The 27,580-nt window shown below is 41.4% G+C and overlaps 1 protein-coding gene and 2 long non-coding RNA genes across 3 annotated transcripts; 2 read left to right on the top strand and 1 right to left on the bottom strand.

Annotated features, from left to right (window-relative positions):
- Positions 1-5,201: 5,201 nt before the first annotated feature.
- On the top strand, positions 5,202-9,206 carry LOC100555565 (uncharacterized). The gene is made up of 3 exons (XM_003227762.4): positions 5,202-6,034; positions 7,926-8,055; positions 8,967-9,206. The coding sequence occupies exons 1-3, from the start codon at positions 5,896-5,898 to the stop codon at positions 8,980-8,982; spliced, it is 285 nt and encodes a 94-aa protein (XP_003227810.2). The 5' UTR covers positions 5,202-5,895; the 3' UTR covers positions 8,983-9,206.
- Positions 9,207-12,689: 3,483 nt separating this feature from the next.
- LOC103280847 (uncharacterized) lies at positions 12,690-17,163 on the bottom strand. The gene is made up of 3 exons (XR_507504.3): positions 16,798-17,163; positions 13,844-13,970; positions 12,690-12,938 (listed from the first exon to the last, which is right to left on the bottom strand). It is a non-coding gene; the product is annotated as an uncharacterized LOC103280847 (long non-coding RNA).
- A 4,618-nt stretch (positions 17,164-21,781) lies between these two features.
- On the top strand, positions 21,782-26,787 carry LOC100555756 (uncharacterized). The gene is made up of 4 exons (XR_507505.3): positions 21,782-22,002; positions 22,833-22,932; positions 25,036-25,165; positions 26,559-26,787. It is a non-coding gene; the product is annotated as an uncharacterized LOC100555756 (long non-coding RNA).
- The last annotated feature ends 793 nt before the right edge of the window (positions 26,788-27,580 follow it).

Genomic DNA, 27,580 nt, shown 5'->3' on the forward strand with positions numbered 1-27,580 from the left:
CGTTCCTTCAAGCCGCGGATCTCCCCCTCCTGATCTCGGATCTTGTCCCGTATTCTGGTGTATTCGTCATGGGTGAAGGTAAAATGAGGCCTGGCGGGTCCGGTTGCGGGAACCGCAGCATTGGCTCCTTGCTCGTCAGTCATATTGACTCCCAAGTGCTATTGTGGTGGAGTCAAACTGTGACACCCCTAGGCTGCGTGAGCACTGGAAACCAACACACCGAGGCCAATAAACAATCTAATATCTTTATTAAAGAATTAAAAGAATAAAATAAAAATAAGCAGAGTAGATAGTCCAGCAATAGACCTTTCAGGAAAGGTCAAATATAGTCCAGTAATATAAAGGACATTGGGCCAAAGGAAAATATGAGGAAAGATTCATCTGAAAAGGAATCTTCATCATTGGTTCAGCCTTTAAACCACATTATTTAGTCAGGCGTCATTGGTTCATGACAATATTGACAATGCCACTGATATTGGTTGTTAGCATTAGTCACGGCATTATTAAAATTGTCCTATAAAGGGGGAAAAAATGAAAGAAATGGAAGAGCATCTAACATGATCTCCTGAAAAAATTCCAATGGGTGAAAAGGGCAATTCAGATTGTGACCCTATGAATCACCACCACACTCTGACCTCAGATGTTGATGATGTGTTGTATGCCACAATATCTGTTTATATCCCTTTCAGTGGAAATGATAACTTGTTTCATTTTTTTCCTGCAAAAAATTGTATGTGTGTATGTCAGGACCAGCTTGAAAAACTGAGAAGAAATGAGAAATTGAAGACAGAAAACCAAAAAATGAGAGTTCCAATGTCTACATCCTTTGGGATCTTGTGGAACATGGCCAACAGAACGGCTTGCAAATGCTTCATCCTTTCTTCCACAACCATTGGAATCAACATTCATCTGGCTTCAAAAAATACTTTGGTGCTGTGCAGAAATTTGGCAAAATTTCCCTTCCTCTAGACTTTTTCTGAATGCAAATAAACTTGCAGTGCTCATCTCCATTTCTAAGCCGAAGAGCCGGCATTGTCCATAGACATCTCCAGGTCATGTGGCCGGTATGACTGCATGGAGCGCCGTTACCTTCCCGCCGGAGCAGTACCTATTGATCTACTCACATTTGCATGTTTTCGAACTGCTAGGTTGGCAGAAGCTGGGGCTAACAGCAGGCGCTCATTCCGCTCCCGGGATTTGAACTGGGACCTTTTGGTCTGCAAATTCAGCAGCTCAGCGCTTTAACACACTGTGTCGCCAGGGGCCCCACAGTTATGAAGAAGCAGCAAAAATATTGTTGGGAGTCACCACATTTTATGGAGGGGGCTGTTTTTTAATTCAGGTAGTTGTAGTTCAACAACACACAGAGAGCACTCTGTACCAAACTGGAGAGAACTAGTAAATTTGTCACACATACCCAACATGCAAAACTTTGAATACTGGTGCCATTTCAAGGGGGCTGACCTCTGAGGTTGGAGGTCACCACAACATGAGAAACTGTATTAAGGAGTCACGGCGAAAGGAAGGTTTAGATCCACTCTATTGGAGGGACCAGTTTCCTCTATATATTGGTATAGGTTACAAGAGTCTTACTATATCAGGTAACTCTACTGGTAGTAAAGAACCCTTGCATGGATGTTCTGTGATGAGGAGCTCTTGTAGCTGGAACGCCAATAGTAAGTAACAATAATCAGCAACTTTTACTACCATTCACTTGTATCAAGATAGCTGTGTGAATAATCATGCCATTAAGGTTTTATAAAATAAAAAAATGTCTTGATCATGGATTTTTGCTTAGTCTTATTTTTATAAGGAAAGACTGACAAATTTAGCAAGCTTCTGCTGAATCTGTAATAATAATAATAATAATAATAATAATAATAATAATAATAATAATAACTAGCTGTGCCCGGCCACACGTTGCTGTGGCGAAGTATGGTGGTATGGGAAATAAAGTATTGAGGAATTGGTAGTAGTTAAGGTAAAGGTTAAAGGTTTTCCCCTGACATTAAGTGCATTATAAATGGGTTATATAGCTGTGTGGAAGGGCCTTGAGTCTACACTGTCATATAATCCAGTTCAAATCAGATAATCTGTATTTTATAGGCAGTGTGGAAGAGGCCTAAGTGAGGCCTAACTCTGCCTGTCCCCTGGGATGAGTGGGTTGCTAGGAGACCAAGTGGGCGGAGCTTAGCCTTCTAACTGGCAGCAATTGGATGAAAGCAATTATTCCTCTCCCTTTAATTAGGACTTTATTTTTCTTTTCTTTTTGTTGTATGAACGTAGAGGCATGGATGAGGGGTTGTGCTGCCAAGTTTAGTGTTTCTGGGATGTGTAGTTTTGTTGTTTTGTCCTAGGCCGAAATTTCATTACCCTTTTATATATATAGATGATGATGATGATGATGATGATGATGATGATAATAATAATAATAATAATAATAATAATAATAATAATAATAATTTTATATATCCCACCACCATCTCCCTGAAGGAACTGGGGGCGGCTAACATGCCAAGCCCAAAACAAAAACAAAATATTTTTGCGGTTGCACTTCAAGCAGAATTCAGTCTAATCCAGCAAAGACACAATAACTTTGCACAGTTGCAAAAGGAAAAGAAAATAAACTTTACTCTTTACAGCAGAGTCCAAACATAAACTTGCAGTGTTGCATCAAAACATAAATCTTATACTAAAATCAACTTACATAGTCCTTGTGAGCATTTCAAGATGCAAAAAAGCATTGTAAAACAAAGAGCATGGCTTCTCCAGCCTCTTCTTCCAAGAGAGAGATCCATAAGGCAAAAGCAAAATCAAAAGCAGGAACAGATGCTAATACACACACACACAGTCGCACCCCACCGGATGTAGTCCAAACTTAATTGTTTACCTGCTGACCTAGATTAGCTCCTGAATGTTATGATCAACAGTGTAGTTTTTCCTTTAACACATACTGTTACGAGTCAGATGCCAGCCAATATAAACAACTCAGTTTATTGCAAAACAACACAAAGGAGCCTAAGAAACAACCAAAAAAGGACTTCAAAACACTTTCTCTTCAGTGTGAGGTAACAATGTCCAAAAAGAACTCAAAAACCCAAACTCGGGATATAATCTGGATTATCCTGGGAAATAATCCGGATTAAAAACAAACTAAGCCGAAATGGCTGGAAACTCGTTCCACCTACTCGATGGAGCTAAACAAACACAGGAAAGCTACCAGCAACCACCCACAGTGACCAGCGGCCACGCTATGCCCCAAAACGTTGTTAAAGCAAAACCACGTCATAAAGGAGCAGTCACAGCTGCCACATCTGGTCCGCATTGTTAGGGAGAAGTCACAAGTGCCGAATTCCAGTCCAAGTCATCAGGGAGAAGTCACAGACATCGAGTTCCAGTCCAAGTCGTCACGGAGAAGTCACAGACATCGAGTTCCAGTCCAAGTCATCAGGGATAAGTCACAGACATCGAGTTCCAGTCCAAGGTCAACACAAAGAGCCAAAGCGACGGAGGCAAGCCGGCAGCTAATGCATAAAACCAACACAGGACAATCCAGCGCAAACCCACACAATGCCAGCCCCCGTTGCCACTAAAAACCCGGGTTAACACTTACGTCCCAAAGCAGTCTTCCAAACACGGGAAGTGGGAAGCCCTGGCCCTTGAGCACTCTAATTGGAGGTCAGCTGTGACCAGAAGTGCTGCGGAGTTCGAAGAGGCACAAATAGAGGGCTTAAGGGAGAAACGTGCCAAGAGGAAGGCCCGTCAAGCCAACCCTGACCAAGACCGCCTTCCACCTGGAAACCGATGTCCTTACTGTGGGAGAACATGCAGATCAAGAATAGGTCTCTTCAGCCATCTACAGATCCATCCCCAAGATAGCGAAGACGGAAGACCATCATCCTCGAACAACGAGGGATCGCCTAAGTAAATAAGTAAGGCAAGCCTGAGCTCATTTTGCGCTTTAGCCTTGCAAACCTTTTTCCTACAGGAGTTGGCTATACGTTTGAATTCTTCTTTGGTGATTTCTCCCTTTTTCCACTTCTTGTGCATGTCTTTTTTGAGTCTTAGACCAGTTAGAAGTTCTTTGGACATCCATTCTGGCTTCTTTGCACTTGTCTTATTTTTTCTCTTTGTTGGCACTGTTTGCATTTGCGCCTTGAGTATTTCAGTTTTGGAAAAACTCCCATCCATCCTTAACTCCCTTGTCTTTTAGTACTGGCATCCACGGAATGCCGTTCAGTATTTCCTTCATTTTTTGGAAGTCAGCTCTCCTAAAGTCCAGAATGCAGTTTTGACTTGTCATAGTTTTGGCCTTCCTTTGTATTGCAAACTGCAAGAGCACATGGTTGCTTGCCCCTAAGGATCCGACCACTTCAACTGCATTGATCATGTCCTCCACATTTGTTAGGATAAGATCGAGAGTAGCCGATCCCCTTGTTGCCTCTTCTACCTTCTGAACCATCAAATGGCCTGCAAAGCAAACAAGGAATTTGTTGGACTTTGTACTCTTGGCTGAGTTTGTTTTCCAGCAAATATTTGAAATCGCCCATGACTACTAGATCTCGTTTTTGTGCCTGTTGGTCAACTGTTGGCAGAAGGCTTTGACAAGTTCTTCATCCTGGTTCAGAGGTTTGTAGTAGACACCCACGACGAGATCATTTTGAGTCCCGGTTCCCTTGATTCTTATCCAGATGCTTTCAAGCTGGTTTCCCGGATTGTAGTCTTGCATCTCTTCTGGGGTGTAACGGTTTTTGACATATAAGGCTACCCCCTACCTCCTCTCCCCTTTAATCTGTTTCTGTGAAAGAGATTACAACCCTCAATGGATACATTCCAGTGATGGGAGTCATCCCACCAGGTTTCAGAGATGCTTATGACATCGCAAGTTTGTGCTTTTCCTGCATGGCAGAAGGAGGTTGGACTGGATGTCCTCTGGGATCTTCCACCGAAACACTGTTAAGTTTATGTTGGTTAAAATTGTTCTTCATTTTAAATATTGTTTTTTTTTGTTTTTTTCGTTTTGTTTTTTTTTTTGTTTTTTTGCATTGTGTGAATTAATTTACACAAACACTCTCCATCCATCTGCCACTGGCCCAGCCCATACCTGATATATATACATTATATATATATATATATATATATATATATATATATATATATATACACACACACACACACACACACACACACACACACACATACACATACACACACACACACCTGGTTTTATGTATATATTGCTTCAAAAAGGGAGCCAAAGCTGAAAAGGTTTGAGAGCCCCTGGACTAGAGGAATGCATGGCTACTGTAGAAGACCCAAAAGGGTGAAGCTCAGTGGTCCATAAGATCATCTCCACTCTTGGGTTCCACCTCACATCCATTGTGCCTTCAGTACACCTTTGAGCCAGAGCCTAAGCAGCACAGCCTCCTCACAAGGGACCCAATAGGTTGGCAGCAAGGGTGCCCCGTTGGAGCTCTTTCTTGGGTCTTCCTTGAATTGCTCAGGGCTGAGCATAGTAGTTTCCCATGTTATTTACTTCCTAGTTTACCATTTTGGCATCCAAACCTTTAGCATGCAGAAAATGCATGTCATGTACCCAAAGGTATGGCCCTTGGCCAAAAAGTATGGGAGCCTCTACATCTATCTTACTCAATAGATTTAACAGGGGTCTTTTCCAGCCCTATATGAAAATGACAGGGATTGGCTCCAAGGCATTCAGCATGCAAGGCCCGCCCTATACATTAGAGCTCTGGCACGTCTCCAACCAATTGCCTTTGAGATATGGCAGTCCTTCCTATGTATACAACCTGTTCAAATATTTGATTACTTAATGATAAAACATGTGAAGGAAAATCAATAAAAAATCAAAATACACCCTGTTTCATAAGGACTTGTATGACTCAGCCCTTATGGCACTATAAATGCAGAGGCATGGCCCATTGCAGATATACTCCTGGTTCTGAAAGGAATAGAAACATGAAGATCCTTTACGTTCTCTTTGCTGTTCTTCTTCTTGGGCTCCTGCAAGGGCCAGGTAGGAATCTTTTTTGTGTGCTGTTGGACAGAAACATACAATTAAAAAAAATGTGTATAGTTGAACACAACATACAATTGAATATATATATATTCAACAGCAAAAAAATATGCAGTTGGGAAACTGGTAATAGATATTTGGGAAAAATGACCTAAACATGATTGTTAGTCTCAACTAAATTAGAGACATTGACTCCATTGTATTTTAAATCCATGTTGATCCACTATTGAACAGGTGATTCAATGAGTGCATATATACACTGTAGAATTAATGCAGCTTGACACCACTTGAATTGCCATATCTCAATGCTATGGAGTCATGGGAGTTGTAGCATGGATAGACACCAGCACTCTTTGACAGAGAAGGCTCAAGACCTTGTTGAATCTATAACTCCCTTGATGCCATGCATTGAGCCATGTCAGTGAAAATGGTGCCAAACTTCAATAATTCGACAGTGCAAATGCTCCCAATGTCTCTGCTGTAGAAGACACTGAGCAATAGAATTCCTGTCATTTAATGTTAAGAACTTATGTGACAGAAAATAATCACGGAAAGAGGAAAAAACTCAATCTGAAGAGGTACCAATCTTGGTAGTGCAAAAAATTAGAATGTGCTTCTATTGACACATGCCATTTTTACATATAAATTAAAGTAACATATTTATGTTACTAAACTAAAACCTATCTAACTTAAAGGAAAAAAAGGACAAGGCAGATTGACAAATGACTTCCAATGGTTTCCAGCATAAACAAAGCATTCAATATCAACACAAAGTACATACAAAACTATGTAATAAAAACAAGGCATAGTTAGTATTAAACAAATATGCTCATTAAAATTAAAATTAAAACCAACTCAAGCCATTCCATTGGGTGAATTCGGCTACTGATAGTCAGGCTGGACCAAGGCTAATGCAACCAGCTAACATAGAGCCGGGGTATAAATAAGATGCAACCTGATAGGACCCGGGTTACTTGAACTCACGGCCTGCTGAGCAGCTATAGAAGACAAGGCTAGTGCAATGAGGTATCGTAGGGCCAGGGAAGTGAGTAAAGTGCAAGGTGGGGCCCTGTTTGTAAGCCAGAGTATGGTCTGGGATTAAGGTAAAGGTAAAGGTTTCCCCTGACGTTAAGTCCATTCATGTCTGACTCTGGGGGTTGGTGCTCATCTCCATTTCTAAGCCAAAGAGCCGGCATTGTCTGTAGACACCTCCAAGGTCATGTGGACGGTATGACTGCATGGAGCACCGCTACTTTCCCGCCGGAGCGGTACCTATTGATCTACTCACATTGGCATGTTTTCAAACTGCTAGGTTGGCAGAAACTGGAGCTAACAGCAGCCGCTCACGCCACTCCCGGGGTTTTTTGAACCTGGGACCTTTCGGTCTGCAAGTTCAGCAGCTCAGTGCTTTAACACACTTTGCCACCGGGGCTCCTTATGGTCTGGGATTAATCATTCATAATCTGTTTCCTTGACTAAACACATTATATCACTAGGTTAACAAAGTAGGTGTTTCTTTTTTATGTTTAGTCATCCTCCAGCCATCCCCAAATTTTATACACCAAATCTTAAAATCGCAAAGTCAACTTAGAATCATAGAATCATAGAATAGTAGAGTTGGAAGAGACCTCATGGGGCATCCAGTCCAACCCCCTGCCAAGAAACAGGAAATCGCATTCAAAGCACCCCCGACAGATGGCCATTCAGCCTCTGCTTAAAAGCCTCCAAGGAAGGAGCCTCCACCACAGTCCGGGGGAGACTGCAAGTCAATAAGAACAAATATTCGGTTAGCATTTAGGAGGAGCCAACGGGGATAAGAACTTTATAATTGAATGTTCATCGTGCATTTCCATCCATTTTGTATCATTTACTTGTTCATTTCTTTCCACAGAGGTTGCCGAGGCAAAGATCAAAACCCGTGGAGAATGTGAAGTTGCTTTGGGTGGCTGCTTCACCTTCTTCTGCCCTCGTGGCTCTTCTGAAATTGGGAAATGCAGTTTTGCAAAGAAATGCTGTGTAGGGTAAGCAGAGAAGACCTCGGACCTGTGTCAGTTCTTGGTCAATCCTCATGATCCTCAGCATACTCAGATGCTGGAAATTCAATGTGAAATATCAAAAACAGATGCAAATTCACATATGGGAGCATTCTAGATTATTTAAAGTTGGTTCAGAATAATAAAACCATAGCATTACAGAGTTGAGAGGGAGCAAATCAGGCCTGAATTCTCCCTAGAAGCCAAGATCACTAAACTGAGACAGTTGGACTTGGACATTTCATGATAAGACATGTGTGCAGATTCCTTCATCTAATTTTTTTTCATGTCAGGAGCAACTTGAGAAACTGCCAGTTGCTTCTGGTGTAAGAGAATTGGCCGTCTGCAAGGACATTGCCCAGGGGATGCCCGAATGTTTTTTGATATTTTTACCATCCTTGTGGGAGGCTTCCCTCATGTCCCCGCATGGAGCTGGAGCTGATAGAGGGAGCTCATCCGCACTCTCCCCGAGTTGGATTCGAACCTGGCAGCCTTCAGGTCAGCAACCCAACCCAACAAGGCTTTAATCCACTATGTCACCAGGGGCTCCTGCTTCATCTAATGATGTAACATCATTGTCTCAGGCTTTAAACCACATCATTTAGTCAGGCATCATTGGTTCATGACAATATTGACAATGCCACTGATATTGGTTGTCAGCATTAGTCACGGCATCATTAGAATTGTCCTATAAAGGAAAACAAATGAAAGAAATGGAAGAGCATCTAACATGATCTGCAGAAAAAATATTCCAATGGATGAAAAGGGCAATTCAGATTGTGACCCTATGAATCACCATCACACTCTGACCTCAGATGTTGATGATGTGTTGTATGCCACAATGTCCGCTTATATCCCTTTGAGTGGAAATGATAACTTGTTTTATTGTTTTCCTGCAGATTTATTGGAAAGTGATGGCATGATCTAACCAAAAAGTGAGAGTCCCAGGGGCTACATCCTTTGAGATCTTGTGGAAAATGACCAACAGAATGGCTTTCAAATGCTTCATCCTTTCTTCCACAACCATTGGAATCAACATACATCTGACCTCAAAAAATCTTTCGCTGCTGGGCAGAAATTTGGCAAAGTTTACCTTCCTCTTGACTCTTTCTGAATGCAAATAAACTTGCTGTGAAATTTTTGCGTGCCTTATTTCAGAGGGACTCACAAAAGAGCCTCATTGCCATTCATTCAGAATTATTAACACTTGTTCACACAAACACATACATAAACAAACAGAGTTTTTAAAAACTGAATTTGTATTGGTCAGTTACCATTATAACAAAACCTTTAAAAGTCTCAAAAGGGGTTGACATGCTACCAACATGTATTCATGCTGTTTATCACTGAGATCAAAAAAAAATTCATAGGTTGGGTATTATTATTATTATTATTATTATTATTTTATGACACAGCAAACAAGATAGACATGCTGGATTTCGTTTCACAAAACCACAAGTCGAACACTTCCCAAGTGTCTAGGACTGTGTGATGTATTTTCGGATGATGCGCGCAGATCCCAGCAAGGTGGCCTTTTGCAGTTGGCAGATCGTGATTTTGTCAATGTCTATTGTTTCCAAATGCCGGCTGAGATCTTTTGGCACGGCACCCAATGTGCCCATCACCACCGGGACCACCTGCACTGATTTCTGCCAGAGTCTTTGAAGTTCAATCCTGAGGTCCTGATAGCAGCTGGGTTTTTCCTGTTGTTTTTCGTCAATGCGACTGTCACCTGGTATGGTGACATCAATGATCTAAACCTTTTTCTTTTCCACAACTGTGATGTCTGGTGTGTTGTATTCCAGAACTTTGTCAGTCTGGATTTGGAAGTCCCACAGTATCTTTGAGTGCTCATTTTTCAATACTTTTGCAGGTTTGTGATCCCACCAGTTCTTTACTGCTGGGAGGTGGTACTTGAGGCATATGTTCCAATGAATCATTTGGGCCGCATAGTTGTGTCTCTGTTTGTAGTCTGTCTGTGTAATTTTCTTACAGCAGCTGAGGAGATGATCAATGGTTTCGTTGGTTTCCTTGCACAGTCTGCATTTTGAGTCATCAGCTGATTTTTTGATCTTGGCCTTAATTGCATTTGTTCTGATGGCTCCTGGGCTGCAAGGATCAGGCCTTCTGTCTCCTTCTTCAGGGTCCCATTTGTGAGCCAGAGCCAGATATTATTATTATTATTATTATTATTATTATTATTATTATTATTATTTATACTAGGGTTTTGTATGAATTTCGTTTCTTTCATTTCCTCCATTTCCATCGGTACTTCGGGAGCCCATAACTGGGACCTCCCAGTACAAAAACCCATCCGACACGAAAGCAAGCAGGAGCCGATCTTGGCTCCTTCTCCCCTATTCAGCGTCACAGTTGAATCTTTTTGATTTTCCCTTATATTTCCTGATTCATTTTATTTAGTGGGACTGACTAGAAGTTGGAAACCTGAGGGATGGTGGGTGGGGTGCACATGCATGCATTTGGGGGCTTCTTTCACCCTTTTAGCTTCTTTTTTTCCTTCCCTTCCTCTCCCTCAGGAAATGCTTCTAAAAGATTTTTATTTTTATTATTAATTTATTATTAATAATTTTATTAATAATCGTAATCCCAGCAAACAAAAAGAGAAGCCTACCTCTCAACTAGAGTAGAAAGTAGGAACAGCTTTAAGGAAGCAAAACCGCAAGCAGAAAGGAGATTGCAGCCTTGCAGGCAAGTGAGGGGATTTTTAAGGTAGTCCGGGGAGGATATCTTAACTAAGCTCCAAGTCATCCCAGTTTGTTTCCTGGGCTTCTTTAAAATGCCTTGGAAAGTTGCTGGTGCTGGGAGAGAAGAAAGCGTGCACACCTGCCTCTCCTCTAGAGTAGAACAGCTTTAAGAAGCAGTAAACCCAGTCTCCTCCTCTACAAACAGAAGGGAAAGGATTCAGATGAAACTTAAGAGTCGTAACTCTGATGCTTTTTTAAATCCCAGTTTTAATGAAGAATATGGAGGGAGACCCTGTGGGCGACCCTGAATAGGGTGCTTTCTTAACCCCATTGCTGAAGGCTTCCTTGAAGGAAAGAAAGGAAAGGCTCCTGTGGAAAGGGGAGTCCTGTAAATTCCCCATTGCCACCAATGAGTCGGGTTTTTTGGATGCTCAACAAAAACGCCAATTTGACATCACACCCATTTTGGGAGGCACTGGGAAACAGATATGGGGGGCTTTTGGTAGCCAGCAAGCAGAAATGGATAGTGATTCACCTGAAATGCACAAGCCTAATTTATACCCCACTTTATCTCTCCAGAAGGAAACTCAAAACCGCTTACAATTAAAAGTATGACCACATAATTTAATATATACAAATATGTAAATATTAAAACAGAATTAAGTATTAAAATTCAGATATTAAAAGCTAAAAATCATAGCACCTCCTGACTATCCCTTACACAGGCTTCCAAAATCTAAAATAATCCACTTAGGTGGATGACTATCCAGCCTGCTGAAAAATCTCAAGAGAATGAAACTTAACCATGCTCCAAGCCAACATATTCCACTGCTGAATAGCTCTACCATCAGGAAGTTCTTCCTAGATGGAATTGTTTTTCCTGAAATTTGAATCCATTGCTACATGAATGGCTACTGAATAGAGAGGGACTATTGCTTAGCTCGATCTCAACACTATACTCCTATAAACCTAGAATTGTATTGGCTTATTTTAGCTCCCACTTCACACTAACACATGTACAGCTTGTGGTCTACTAAGACTCCTAGATCCCTTTCACATAGACCATTTTTAGGTCAGGTGTCATCCATTCTATATCTGTACATTTCTTTTTTATTGCCAAAATGTAGTACCATACACTTCTCCCTGTTGAAATTCATTTTGTTAGTTTTGACCAATCAGCTCTCTAATCTGTGATGGTCATTTTGAATTCTGATCCTGTCCTCTGAGGTATTAGCTATCTCTCCCAATTTGGTGTCATGTGCAAATTTGATAAACATGCTTTATATTCCATCGTCCAAGTCATAGATAAAGATCTGGAATAGCACTGGGCCCAGAATGGATCCCTGGGACACCCCGCTGGTCACTTAACCCCAAGATGAGGACAGGCATTGGGAAGCAGTTTGGCCCATCAACCAATTCCCAATCCACCTAACAGCAGCATTATCTCACCCACATTTTATTAGCTTCTTTGTGAGAGTATAATGGGGAACCCTGCCAAAGCCCTTACTGGAATCAAGAATGCTATGTTCGCAGCATTCCCTTCATCTACCAGGCTTGTAACAATATCAACAACAAAAAAAGAGACAAGGTTTTTCTGGCTTGACTTGTTTTTGAGAAACCCATGTTGACTTTTTGTGAGTATGGCATTCCTTTCTCAGTACTAACAGATTGTCTCTTTAATAATCTACTCCAGAATATTTCCTGGTACACGTTCCTTGTGCACGAGGTCGGCTCATACATGAGTATATATGGTACTTAAGGCAGTAAGGTGAATTCTGGTTTGTGTTGCATGTTGTGTGTAAGACTGAAGTTAGTAGCTCTGAAAATAAATTAGAATAAATAATTGTGTATGGCAGTATGCTTCAAGGAGAAATGTTTCTGTTAAATTGAAAGGATCTTCCACTTAAACAATGCACACAAATTTCCACGGCAAGTTTATTTGTTTGCAGAAAATAGCAAGAGGAAAAGAGAGAAAAAACAGTGCCCAATTTGAATGGTTTTTTCTTTTTCTTTTGGAGCCAGGTGGATGGTGATTCCGAAGCCTATCAAAGAAAGGATGAAGCAGTTGCAAGAGCAGAGACCTTCGGTTGCCCATGTTTGTCAAGCTTCAAAGCAGATCATGCCCTCACTTTCCAGTGATGGTTGTGCCATCTCTATCCAATGATACTGTAGAAAAATAATAAAATGAATTATGTTTCCACCTTATATGTACTCAACCAGTCATTCAGGCAAACAGCATATTGTAATTTTTCAAAGCATTTCAGTGACATATTTATTGAAAGAACTAAAAAGGTAAAGGTTTCCCCTGACGTTAAGTCCAGTCATGTCTGACTCTGGGGGTTGGTGCTCATCTCCATTTCTAAGCCGAAGAGCCGGCATTGTCCATAGACATCTCCAGGTCATGTGGCCGGCATGACCACATGGAGCGCCGTTACCTTCCCTCCGGAGCGGTACCTATTGATCTACTCACATTTGCATGTTTTCGAACTGCTAGGTTGGCAGGAGCTGGGGCTAACAGCAGGTGCTCATTCCGCTCCCAGGATTTGAACCTGGGTCCTTTCAGTCTGCAAGTTCAGCAGCTCAGCGCTTTAACACACTTAGCCACCGGGAAGTGTGTTAAAATACCCATACAGTAGAGTCTCACTTATCCAACATAAACGGGCCGGCAGAACGTTGGATAAGCAAATATGTTGAATAATGAGAGATTAAGGAGAAGCCTATTAAACATCGAATTAGGTTATGATTTTACAAATTAAGCACCAAAACATCATGTCATACAACAAATTTGACAGAAAATGTAGTTCAATAGGCATTGATGCTACGTAGTAATTACTGTATTTACGAATTTAGCACCAAATATCACGATGTATTGAAAACATTGACTACAAAAATGGCTTGGATAATCCAGAAGCTTGGATAAGCGAGGCTTGGATAAGTGAGACTCTACTGTACATTATATGGCAATGTAGATGAAACTGTTATGGCCAAAGGAATGAATTACGGTGTAACTGAAATAGTACCCATTCATAATTATTTTCAATAGCCTCGTCCGCAAACAGCATTTTTCATACCTTTTGCAGCACTTCTGGGTAAAGCTGCATTTCCCCATGGTCAGAGTGCCACGAGGACAGAAGAAGGAGTAACAGACAGAACGTGCTCGGTAGCAATCCCTGTGGGACTTGATCCGTCGTTTGGCCTCTGCGGAAAGAAGAAATGAAGTGAGAGTGTTGAGCGTTGTGATGCAAAGCAGGATGGAAGAAGGTTTGAGTAAAGAGACAGGCAATATCTGTAGTCAGTGAGACCACCTCCCTACAGCTGTAGCTGGCTGGTGAGCAGCCAGCTGCAGCCAGCTGCAACAAATCACTCTGACCAAGAGGTCATGAGTTCGAGGCCAGCTCGAAGCCTGTGTTTGTCTTTCTCTTTGTTCTATGTTAAGGCATTGAATGTTTGCCTTATATGTGCAATGTGATCCGCCCTGAGTCCCCTTTGGGGTGAGAAGGGCAGAATATAAATACTGTAAATAAATAAATACATAAGGACATGTTCCCTTCCAAATAGCTCCACACTTGAGTAGATCCACCGTGTTGAAGCCAATGTTGATTGAGTAACATCTGTAACAACTGTAGGGATCATAAGCCAGAAAATAGTAAGCTTTTGCCTAACATAGCTTTGCCTCTGCATATATCATATAACCTTTATATAGACAATATAAGCACTTTGTATGAACCAAAGTAGTATGTGCAACACAGGGCCTGTGTCCCTCCCTTCTTGGGGGCTGGTGCCTTTCTCCAGGAAGTTCCAAAGGGAGAAGAAAGCTCAGAGTAAACAAATTAGGTCATTGGTATCACTTGGGCCAAGTAGGTGTGGAAGGTGAGGAAGACCCTCAGCCATTGGTCAATTTTAGATAAGCCGAGATATAAAATTCTTTGTTTGCTATGCACATGTTGCGATGGCCATTTGCATGGTACAGCCCCACTGAGGTGGGTACCTACAGCTGTTTTGCCTTATCATCAGTTGTGATGATAATAAAAGGCTTGTTTTATTGCCCTCTTGGAATTCTCTCCTTTACTTCCCCTCCGGGCTAGTTTCCAACAACAACAACATTCAAATTCCTAGTCTCCAGAACACTTTTGCATAGGATAAAAAAATTGGTTCCTGTAGTAAAGGTAAAGGTTTTCCCCTGACATTAAGTCTCGTCGTGTCCGACTCTGGGGGTTGGTGCTCATCTCCATTACTAAGCAGAAGAACCAGTGTTATCCATAGACACCTACAAGGTCATGTGGCTGGCATGACTGCATGGAGTGCCGTTAACCTTCCTGCCAGTATTAATCTACTCACATTTGCATGTTTTCGAACTGCTAGGTTGGCAGAAGCTGGGGCTAACAGCGGGAGCTCACTCAGCTTCTTGGATTCGAACCTGCAACCTTTCGGTCTGCAAGTTCAGCAGCTCGGCACTTTAATAAGCTGCGCCACCGGGGGCTCCTATAAATTACAAATAGCACCTCCATAAAGGGCTGTCCCACTGGAACATAAACAAAAAGAGCTTCAAAAGGTGACACTGTGTTTAATGTATAGATACGTCTCTGTGTATCCAGTGAGTTGTGAAGCCAGGGAAGACCTGAGTCAAACACATACAATTCATATATTTCACTAAATGTTCATCTAATTCCAAGATGAAATGTTTGAGGTTTGAACTCACGTTGCAACTAGATCTATGTCCTCTTCCCGGACTATACAGGGTGTTTGAAAAAGAACTCCCTAGTTTTAATGTGTTTTAACTTAAAACTAGGGAGTTCTTTTTCAAACACCCTGTATATCCCAGTTCTCTGAGGTCTACACAAGGACTCTCCCCCCTTTTTTAATGTGGCCCCCTTGGAATATCCTGGGTCCTTCCATAGACCCACAGGAAGGGGGGGCATAATCAGGAGAACGTTAAGAAACTCTTCTGAGCAACAGAAAACAAGCTTAGCCCATCTTCAACAAGGCATCCTTCAAGTATTTAAAGGTGGATATAATGTCCCCCTGGATTGGAGAAGTCTTCTCCAAACCAAGCGTATACGGCTCCCTAAGTCACTTCGGTGGCACAGCGTGTTAAAGTGCTGAGCTGCTGAACTTGCAGACCGAAAGGTCCCAGGTTCAAATCCGGGGAAGCGGAGTGAGCACCCACTGTTAGCTCCAGCTTCTGCCAACCTAGCAGTTCGAAAACATGCCAATGTGAGTAGATTAATAGGTACCGCTCCAGCGGGAAGGTAACAGCGTTCCATGCAGTCATGCCGGCCACATGACCTTGGAGGTGTCTATGGACAACGCCGGCTCTTCGGCTTAGAAATGGAGATGAGCACCAACCCCCAGAGTCGGACACGACTGGACTTAATGTCAGGAGAAAACCTTTACCTTTACCTTTAAGTCACTGCTAGTAGGATTTAGTTTCCAGACCACTCTTCTATTCCCTCTTAATTCTATTCTTTGACTAGGAGACTAGAAATATTCATTTTCACCACACCAAAAGTACTTACAAAGACAACGGGTCCTGCCAAAGGTATATAATCTAAAATATATGTTTATACACATAGAAAAACCAAAAGAGATTGGAATAGCAAAACACAAAGCTGTACAAAACAATTGCAAAACAAAGTGTTCGGATAAAATGCAAAACAAAACAAGAAACAAACCATCCTTTTCAAAGCAATTAATACATGTCATTAAATATACAACATTAGAAAACAATGTCAAACTAAATTTCTACCATAATTATTGGTCTGTGTATGGGAGGAAAGTAAAACAGGATGCAGAGCGGCTAGCTGTTTAATTTCATATGAAAACAGGGTAACAAAGATTGGCAGATATTTTATTTTGATCCAGTTGGCAACTTATCACACAACCACCACCACCACCACCCAACATACACAAAATATAATGGAGAAACCAATTAAAATCCCTGTTCTGTGTATGATGGGGATGCTACTCTTGGGAAAGGTTTAATTGGAAATTTATAAATATCCCTTTCTGTTTATCAGCTCCATACCTGATCCCTGCAGGAGCCCAAGGACAAGAATAGCAAAGAGGAAATGAAGAACCTTCATTGTTCCGTTTGTTCTGACCCACGATCACCCTTGCAATGGACTGCATCTTGGTATTTATAACACTATAAGGATTGCATCACATTGCTGAACCTTACTGTAATCAATCATATTCCTTCTACTAACATTGCTCCATTTTTCCTTTATGGGTTGCTTCATACTGAATTGTGAATTATTAAACTACAAAGTTGATTGCATGCAGAGGAAGGGTATGAGGATGGAAAAGTACCAGAGGCATATGCTTTGGATACCTAATGCTCCAGATTCAGTCCTGGCAATTCCAGATAAGAAAAATCATTACCAGATCCACTGGTGAGTCATTACCAGTCAGTTGAGCAAATACAGAGAGGTGTTAAATAGGCCTTATTCTACCAGAAGTATCTCTATATACGTAAAATATCTCACCATGCTTGTTTCTCAGAAAGGGTCACAGTTCAGTAGTTGATGGTGTGCTTTGCATTTCCAAAGGTACTGGGTTCAATCCTTGGCATGTCCATATGCAATAGTCTCCAAAATAGACAGCTGTGTTTATGTGTTTCAGCATAAAATGGAAAAGAGAGGGAGATGGAGAAATCCAGCAACACCTTTAAGACTAGCCATCTTATTTTAGCATGTGGGTTTTTTTAAAAACATATATCAATCAATTTCTTCAAAAGCATTGATGTTGTTGGAAGTCCCATTCCTTCTGTGTCTCTGAAGTGGATTAATATACAGATAAGACTACCTTGGAGATGCTATAAATAGAAACATAGGAGCTATCCTGTAGTTAATTGGATCACTGATCCAGCTAGCTCTACATTAGGCATGTGGTTCTCCAGATGTGGAGATGCCAACTCCCATCAGCCTAGCCCACATAATCAGTGATGAGGGTTTATGGGAGCTGTAATAAGGCACTGCTGGAGAAAGAGCCCAGGTTCTTCAGCTCTTGTCTATGAAAACTAGCATGTGGAGATGCCATGGATTGTAACTGAGAAGTTCAATTTGCCAGGGTCTATCTGGATGTTGAAGCTGAAATCTGAAGAGTACGATCCAAAGATAATCCACAGTGGTTTCCCACATCCATATTTTACTGGAGAAGCTCTAGCTTCAGAAAGGCAATGAATCCACTTTGGCTTTGAGTGCAAATGTTAAAGGAACTCACCAAGGTGGCACAGGCTGGTGAGCAGCCAGCTGCAATAAATCACTCTGACCAAGAGGTCATGAGTTTGAGGCCAGCTCGGAGCCTGCGTTTGTTCTATGTTAAGGCATTGAATGTTTGCCTTATATGTGTAATGTAATCCGCCCTGAGTCCCCTTCGGGGTGAAAAGGGAGGAATATAAATACTGTAAATAAATAAATAAAATAAATATTTTGGAGGTTACGGTAGAGCACCTTGAATAACCCATTTAAATTTCAGGTTACAATCCATTGATGATTCCCTACCTCACTGACCTGGAAGCCACAAATTGTTACTGAGATATTCATGTATGACAAGGAACATCATTCTTATCACCTTCCTCCAGAATAAAAATGTATATCTATGCCCTGTGAATACATAAGTTTCCCTATGGAAGCAGGTGGAAATTTCTGTCCCTTGTAAAACTTCTGCTTTCAGTTACAGGTCATGCCTGTAGGACTTTAAATGCACACCAGGTTTAAGGTCTTCGACAAAGGTCCCCATTGATCTTCTTGCAAGCAAACCAACCATGTCTGCTAGGTAATGCTACTATTAGCTGGATCTGTAATTGGTTAAGCAACCAAACCTAAAGGGTGTTTACCAATGGTCCCTCTTCATCCTGGAAAGAAATGGTGAGTGGAGTGCCACAGGGTTCGGTCCTGGGCCTTTTAAGGCTGTTCAACATCTTTATTAATGACTTAGATGAAGGTTTAGAGGGTGTGCTTATCAAGTTTGCAGGTTACACCCAATTGGGAGGGATAGCTAATATTCCAGGGGACAGGATCAGAATTCAAAATGACCTTGACAGATTAGAGAGCTGGGCCAAAACCAACACAATGACTTTCAACAAGGACAAATGTAAGATACTCCACTTAGGAAGAAAAAATGAAATGCAAAGATGCAGGATGGGTGACGTCTGGCTCGACAAAAGTCCATGTGAAAAAAATCTTGGAGTTTTCATGGGCAACAAGTTGAGCATGAGCCTACAGTGTGATGCAGCAGCTAAAAAAAGCCAGTGAGGTTTTGGGCTGCATCAAAAAGACTTTGAGGGAAGTTATGGTGTCTCTCTATTCAGCTTTGATTAGACCTCACCTGGAATACTGTGTCCAATTCGGAGCATCATAGTTAAAAAGAGATATTGACAAACTGGAAGGTATCCAGATGAGGGCAACAAAAATGATCAGATGTCTAGAGACCATGAATCCCTATGAGGAGCGTCTTAAAGAGCTGGGGATGTTTAGCCTGCAGAAGAGAAAGTTGAGAGGAGACATGAGAGCCATGTATAAATATGTGAAAGTGTGTCACAAGGAAGAGGGAGCAGGCTTGTTTTGTGCTGTCCTGGAAACTAGAACTAGGAACAATGGGTTCAAACGACTGAAAAGCAGATTCCACCTGAATGTTAGGAGGACTTTAAAAAGAGCTGTTCAGCAGTGGAACTCTCTGCCTCAGCGTGTGATGGAAGCTCTTTCTTTGGAGGCTTTTAAACAGAGACTGGATGGCCATTTGTCAGGTGCTTTGATTGTGCTTTTCCTCATGGCAGGGGTTGGACTAATGGCCCACGTGGTCTCTTCCAACTCTATTATTCTATGATTCTATATTGGTTGAAAACTGTGCTTGTTTCTTATTAATTATTTTGCTATTGGTTGCTCGATGGTTGCCACATATTTTTTTGAAATCTATATGAAGTTGATTTAATGGTTTGTTCATGTTGGGACCCTAGGCAAGGCATGTCCACCTGGCTATGTGTCTTTAAAAACATGAGCATCTACTATCAGGTGACATTTATGAATCTTCAAGGCTTAAAAATCAGGTAATATGGCAACCAGAAGAAACCCCATTTCCTGCTAAGCTGTAAATAGTATGATGGTCCCAAATCCATTCATCATTTGTCTCCAAGCAGTTCCTGGTGGCTTCAGCCAGAAGCTTGGCAACCTGATCTCAAGCAAAAGAGAAATATAAATATGGGAATAGATCATTAGAAACAGAAAGCAAAGGAAATATGTTTTGCTGAATTTGGACAAAAACGGAGAGCAACATGGCATATGAAAAAGTCATAATTGGATAGCTCCCCTCTTCCATGTCCTTTTCCATCTCAGTTTTTGCATCTGTGAACTAATTGTGGTTAACTCTACACTTGTAGAATGAATAGACTTTGACACTACTTTAATGGCCATGACTCAATTCTACGGGATCCTGGGATTTGTAGTTTGGTGAGGCACCAGCATTCTTTGAAAAAAAAGAAGGCTTAAAGACCTTGTAAAATTACAACTATCCTGACTCCATAGCATTGCAACATGCAAGTTAAAGTGGTTATCAGACTGTATTAATTCCATGGGGTAGCTACACCCTATATTAGACTACATATTATAATCATGCAGCTTTGTTCTATTCCCATATAACATAGCCTGCACCCTATTGACCAATTTGGGCTGAAATGGGAAGAAGGCTATATGTAGAAAGCTTTTCTACAAATGAAGACATCTGTTCCTGGCAGTTAAAAATGTTGCCTTTGGTTTAACGTACTGTTTCGTTAATTACATGTGCAAAAATGATGCAAATGAGAGATGTCGTCAAAACTGGCACCCACTTCCTTTATTATTTGTAAAATTAAGGTTACAATATTAAATTGTATTTTTATTTCCCGCCTTTTCCCTAAGATTGGGATTCAGGACAGGTTTGCAATTTAAAACGTACAAAAAGTCAACATCAAAGTCAAATCAAACAATTGATCATAATTTTTTTTAGGTCTTTTCCAAAATAGTATAACTGAAAATACTACAGCTCTTAATAGTCCTTTCTTGAAAACCTTTGGTTGTAAAACCCTGCATGATTGACAAGAAAAGTATGATTCTGGTGCAGGAAGGGCAGCTAGGAAAGGACCATTCTAGTCTCTATTCAGAGAGAGTTCAAGATTTAGGAGCAACCACTGAAAAGGCCCTGTTTCATGTCCCCACCAACTGTATCCTGATGGGACTGAGAGAAGAGCCTCTACTGATGATCACAGCATCCATGTTTTATGCCTTCAGGTCACTTGTCAGCTTATGGCAACCCCATTAATTTCTTTGGGTTTCCTTAGACAGGAGAATATTCAGAGGTGGTTCTGCCAATTCCTTCCTTGGAATATAACCTACAGTGCCTGGTATCTTTTGGTGGTCTCCCATCCAAGTACAAAGCAAGACCAGCCCTGCTTAGCTTCCATAATCAGATGGGATCTGATGCCTTTAGGGCAGGGGCCCTCAATCCTTTTAAGCAGAGGGCTGGTTCATGGTCCCTCAGGCTGTTGAGGGGTAGGACTATAGTTTGAAAAAACATCAACGAATTCCTATGCATGTTGCATATAATCTTATTTGTAGTGCAAAACCATGTAAGAGCAATACAATATTTAAAATGAAGAACTGGGCCAGCCTGTGTCTCAAGCCCCTAGCAAGGAGTCAGGGGATGGGTTATCTCTGGAGACTTTTCAGAGTCATGAGCAAGAGGGATTTCCAGACCCAAATCTGGATATAGACTTAGCCCCAGAGACAGAAGCACTAGAGGAGGATGGAAATGTAGTAATACCTCAGCCTGCAAAGGCAGAGCAGGAGCAAACGCAGGGTAAGGGTTTGTCTCCACTCGGTAATCAACCACCAGCTGCTCCTGAGTCACCAAAACAGTAGAGACAACAGAGGCTAAAGTTTACCTTAAAGGAAAGCCATAGAAGGGCTCATTTAGCTGCAGAAAGGACCTGCTGAAGTGCAGACAGGATCCAGCCCATAACTTGCTGGCTTACTTTAAAGCAGCAGTGAAGCTATGAGCCAGTTGTGGGAGCAACTTGTATTTGTGCTGCACCCACTGTTTACATTCATTGAGAATTTCCGGACCTTGCTTGACCTCTGCTTTAGATTATCGTTGACTTGTTTGCTCCAGTCTTGACTTGTGCGTTTTAACTTCTGGCTACTCTCTCTGGATGATCCTTGGACTTGGCATCATGAATATTATTGCCAGTTGTGTTCCTGTATGTTGGTGTGGCTGTTAATTGATTTTTTTGTCTTTGAGACACCTGATACCTGCGGTTAGCCAGGGAACTTAAATATCAGAGAAAAAATTGCAGAGGAAGACAGAGCGTTGTTAAACCAACCAATAACGCAAGAGGAAACCTTTTGGGAAAGTAACACTGCCATTGACACTAGAATTTATTTATCTTCCTTATATAGATCTTTATAATATTTTGCCATTGTCTCCCTAATCTTACTTTGCTCCTCTTGTTCTTTCCCATTTTCGTCTTTCAATCTCTTTATCCATGTTTTTTCTTTTTTCTTTTTCAAATAGTAACCCATCCTCTTCATTGATTTTATATTCCAACTTTGGGAATAGCTTTTAACGTATAGATATTTATATATTATATTGCTTTCCTCAAATGCTTCTAATTGTTTTTTTTTTCTCCTTTAGCTCTCTCCAGATCTGTCTATCCTTAGTCCTTTTATGTTTGTCTTGCATGGTTTCTATTTCTTTTATTCTCTTATCCTGTTCATTCCTCCATCTCCTTCTAAGATTTACCTCTAAACTTATACAGTAACCCCTTATCACTGCCTTACTTGCATCCCAAATTATATCTTTAGTTACTTGTCCATTAGCATTGGTCTCGAAATACTTACTTAGTTCTTTCCTAATTGTTTCGTATTCTTCCTCTCTACTGTTTATATTGCTGCAAGACAATTTTTCAGAAGTACAGTTTCATTATTTGCCAAATGCAGAAATGTTCTTTAGAAGCCAGTTTCAACAGTTCACTATATTTCCCAATCCTCAGAGCTCTATAAATATGAAGAGTCACCTATCACTTTTCAGATTCCATCTCTTCAACAACGTTGACATCAGAGCCTTCTCAATATGACCAAGCTACTCCTCCTGTTGGCTGTTTTCTCATTTACTTTCTTAATGGCTGCAGGTAAGAAAACACACATTTACACGGTTGCACAAATGTAGCTCTGTGTTAAGGAGGAGAATAAATAGAAAGCGTGGCCTTCGTAGTCTGTTCATTCATGAAATAGAAAGCGTGATCTTAAGAGTCAGTTAATTGATATGAAATATATTTGCAGTATCGGTAAGGAATTGGGTGCATCTTCACTGGCACTTTACATACACTAGAAGAGGGTCTAATCAGCACCAAGGCATTTGCACAAAGCATGGAGCTGGTTCCATTTAATATGGTCTTGAACAACAGTAACAAAAGTAGAGGGATACTCTGGAACAGCATTTCTCAACCTGGGGGTCAGGACCCCTGGGGGGTCACGAGTGGGGTGTCAGAGGGGTCGCCAAAGACCAGTTTTTTCTCTTGGTCATGAGGCTTCTGTGTGGGAAGTTTGGCCCAATTCTATTGTTGATGGGGTTAAGGGGCTCTTTGATTGTAGGTGAACTATACATCCCAGCCACTACAACTCCCAGATGTCAAGGTCTATTTTCCCCAAGCTCCACCAGTGTTCAAATTTGGGCATATTGAGTATTTGTGCCAAGTTTGGTCCAGATCCATCATTGTTTGAGTCCACAGTGCTCCCTGGATGTAGGTGAACTACAACTCCCAAACTCAGGGTCAATGCCCACCAACCCCTTCCAGTATTTTCTCTTGGTGATGGAAGTTCTGTGTGCCAAGTTTGGTTCAATTCCATCATTGGTGGAAGTTCAGAATGCTCTTTGATTGTAGGTGAACTATAAATCCCAGCAACTACAACTCCCAAGTGACAAAATTATTTCCCCACAACCCCATCAGTATTCAAATTTGGGCGTATCGAGTATTGGTGCCAAATTTGGTCCAGTGAATAAAAATACATCCTGCATATCAGATATTTACATTGCGATTCATAACAGTAGCAAAATGACAGTTATGAAGTAGCAACGGAAATAATGTTATGGTTGGGTTGTTGTATGTCTTTCGGGCTGTGTGGCCATATTCCAGAAGTATTCTCTCCTGACGTTTTGCCCACATCTATGGCAGGCATCCTCAGAGGATCATTAAAGAGATATGACATGAAAAAGGACAGGTTTATTGGCATGAGTCAACAGAATATGACTGATATTTTTGGATTCTCTTGGAAGCACAGCTGTGGGAATTGCCACCATGAATGCTTCCAGATAGTTTTCCCATTATATCATTATAGGCGATTAGTGAATTTCTTAGGTGAAGCTATGTATGTTTGAAGGAGCCCTGATAGCAAAGTGTGTTAAAGCACTGAACTGCTGAACTTGCAGACCGAAAGGTCCCAGGTTCAAATCCCGGGAGCAGAGTGAGCGCCCGCTGTTGCTCCAGCTTCTGCCAACGTAGTAGTTCGAAAACATGCCAATGTGAGTAGATCAATAGGTACCGCTCAAGCGGGAAGATAATGGCACTCCATGCAGTCATGCCGGCCACATGACCTTGGAGGTGTCTACGGACAACGCCGGCTCTTCAGCTTAGAAATGGAGATGAGCACCAACCCCCAGAGTCAGACATGACTGGACTTAACATCAGGGGAAACCTTTACCTTTTTAGTTCTTTCAATAAATAGGTCAGAGAATGGCCCTTTAGATCCATTTTCTTGTGTCTGGTTCTTTATTTCGTGGTGGGAGTTCAAACCATCTATATCAGGGGTCCCCAAACTAAGGCCCGGGGGCCACATGCGGCCCATCAAAGCCATTTATCCGGCCCCCACAGCACAAAGGCAGAAGGGGGTTGGGCTAAATGACCCAAGGGGTCTCTTCTTTTCTTCCAATTAATTATTATTATTATTATTATTATTATTATTATTATTATTATTATTATTAACATTGTGGCTGGGAGGCCATTTGTCAGGGGTGCTTTGCTTGTGCTTTTGGTGCCCAAGGACAGAAGGGGATTGGACTCAATGGTCCAAAGGGTCTCTTCCAACCCTATTTATTATTATTATTATTATTATTATTATTATTATTATTATTTATTGCTTGGTGGCCAACTATAATCTGGCCCTCCAAAGGTCCGAAGGATCGTGAACTGGCCCCCAGTTTAAAAAGTTTGGGGACCCCTGATCTATATCGACAGGTTTCACCTGGACCGATGATCCAACTGTCAAGTGCAGAACTTCAGGAGGATACTGTGATTCTGCTATTTGTCGCTGGCCTCTCAAAAACGCCGGATACCGTTGCAAAAGTGGTAGACCATGCTGTAAAAGGTAAGGCGGGATTTGACTTGGATGAACAGTTTGCAGAGCAAATGCACAATCTGTTGCCTATTCAGGAGTATTACCCTGAATAAGGAGCCCCGGTGGTGAAGTGTGTTAAAGCACTGAGCTGCTGAACTTGCAGACCGAAAGGTCCCAGGTTCAAATCCCGGGAGCGGAGAGAGCGCCTGCTGTTGCTCCAGCTTCTGCCAACCTAGCAGTTCGAAAACATGCCAATGTGAGTAGATCAATATGTACCGCTCCGGCAGGAAGGTAACGGCGCTCCATGCAGTCATGCCGGCCACATGACCTTGGAGGTGTCTACGGACAACGCTGACTTTTCGGCTTAGAAATGGAGATGAGCACCAATGCCCAGAGTCAGACATGACTGGACTTAACGTCAGGGGAAACCTTTACCTGACCACAGTTTTTCATAGAGCCAAATTATCCTAAAGCAGTGGTTCCCAACCTTTGGCCGTCCAGGTGTTTTGGACTTCAACTCCAAGAAATCACAGCCAGCTTACCAACTGTTAGGAACTGTGGGAGATGAAGTCCAAAACACCTGGAGGCCCAAAGGTTGGGAACCACTGTCCTAAAAGCACTAGATCTCATCTGATCTTGGAAGTTAAGTCAGGTCTGTTCTGGTTACTACTTGTTGGAAGACTATGAACATTGCCAAGGGTTCATCTACACTGTAGAATTCATGCAGCTTAACACCACTTCAGTTATCATGGGTCAATGCTACAGAATCACAGAAGCTGTAGTTGTGTGAGGTCTTGTGCCTTCTTTGCCCAAAAAGTGCTGTTGTCCCAGGATTTCATCGTATTGAGCCATGAAGGTTAAATTGGTGTCAAGCTGCATTAATTCCACCAACTTATTGTTCTGGTTACTACTCGGTGAAAGACTATGAACATTGCCAAGGGTGCATCTGCACTGTAGAATTCATGCAGCTTGACACCACTTCATTTGCCATGGCTCAATGCTACAGAATCACAGAAGCTGTAGTTGTGCGAGGTCTTGTTCCTTCTCTACCCAAAAAAGTGCTGTTGCCCCACCATACTACAACTCACAGGATTTCATCGGATGAAGCTGTGGCGGTTAAAGTGGTGTCAATCTGTATTAATTCCATCAACACAGTTTGCAGCAATGTGGAGTAAGTTAAAGACAAAGAGGAGATGGGAGGAAGACAGAAAAGCATTTCAAAAGCAGCTGAGAATGTGTATCAACAAAGGCTTAACTGGGACTGTAGTGCCAAACTGGACAGTTGGAGGATATGACTGGCTTTGTGGGAGGATAAGTTAAAATCCACTTGCCTGGTTTCCTTGTTCCTATGGAAGTTTTTTTAATAGAATGAGATTAATTTTAATGGAATGATTTTTGCTTTGCTTTGCTTTATTTAACACAGCATATATGGTTGACCTAATCCAGCTCTTCTCAGGAGATGTGACGAATGACAAGACCTACCATCATATCCACGCCAAGTCTTAGATGTTATTTCTTTAGTGTCTACCTGCCCCAGCCTCATCCCTTTCCTGTGCTTTCTACCTTGCTTGAAAATATACCTTGCTTGGCAGGTACACTCAGAAAAAAAAGAAACGCTTCTCGTTTTCAATAAAGTGGTTACCTAAGCATCATATTGTCGCCATATGTGTTATTGTTGCCATTGTTGTTCTTTCAGCCCTGACTAGAATGGATTACTAAACCCATTCTTGTATGGCAAGTCAAGTCATAAGTAAATCCCACTGACAGAATGGGCCTTACATCTAAAAAAAGACTTACATCTTTTAGAGTTAATGCACTTTGACACCACTTTAAGTGCCAGTTCAATACCATTCACTCGTCAGAGTTGTCTTTTTACAAAGTCTTTCGTTATTATTACTATAGTTGTTATTATTTAGCCTTCTCTGTCAAAGAGTCCTACCGCCTCACCAAGTTGCAACTCCCGTGATCCATTGATCCATGGCAGTTAAAGTGGTGTCAAACTGCAGTCATTCTATATTGTAGAATGCACTCCCAAGTCTCAAAAGGATCCCTTTGCATGTGGATGTTCCAAGATAGCACAGTAATGTCTTTGAATTTTACACCCTTGTGTTATTCATAATTCTTCTTCTGCTCTTTCTGCTTGCTTAAGAATTATCTAAATCTGTGGTTCCCAACCTTTTTTTTTAATAGTGATTTTTATTGTGATATATAAGTAATGTATACAGTGAAAGCGAGGAAAACATTGGTGAAAGATTAGAGAGGTTAAAGTACAAGATGAAAACCAAGGATTGAATAAGTACGAGAGATAGTTCAACAAAATAATAATAATAATAATAATAATAATAATAATAAACAGAAAAAAATAAAAATGAATAAAAATAAGAAAAAAAATGACTTCCCATTGTCGTCTTGGGATCTACCGTCGTAATTTTCTTTTTTGGTAGT

The sequence above is a fragment of the Anolis carolinensis genome, chromosome 1 (assembly GCF_035594765.1).
Source record: "Anolis carolinensis isolate JA03-04 chromosome 1, rAnoCar3.1.pri, whole genome shotgun sequence".
Classification (NCBI taxonomy): Eukaryota; Metazoa; Chordata; class Lepidosauria; order Squamata; family Dactyloidae; genus Anolis; species Anolis carolinensis.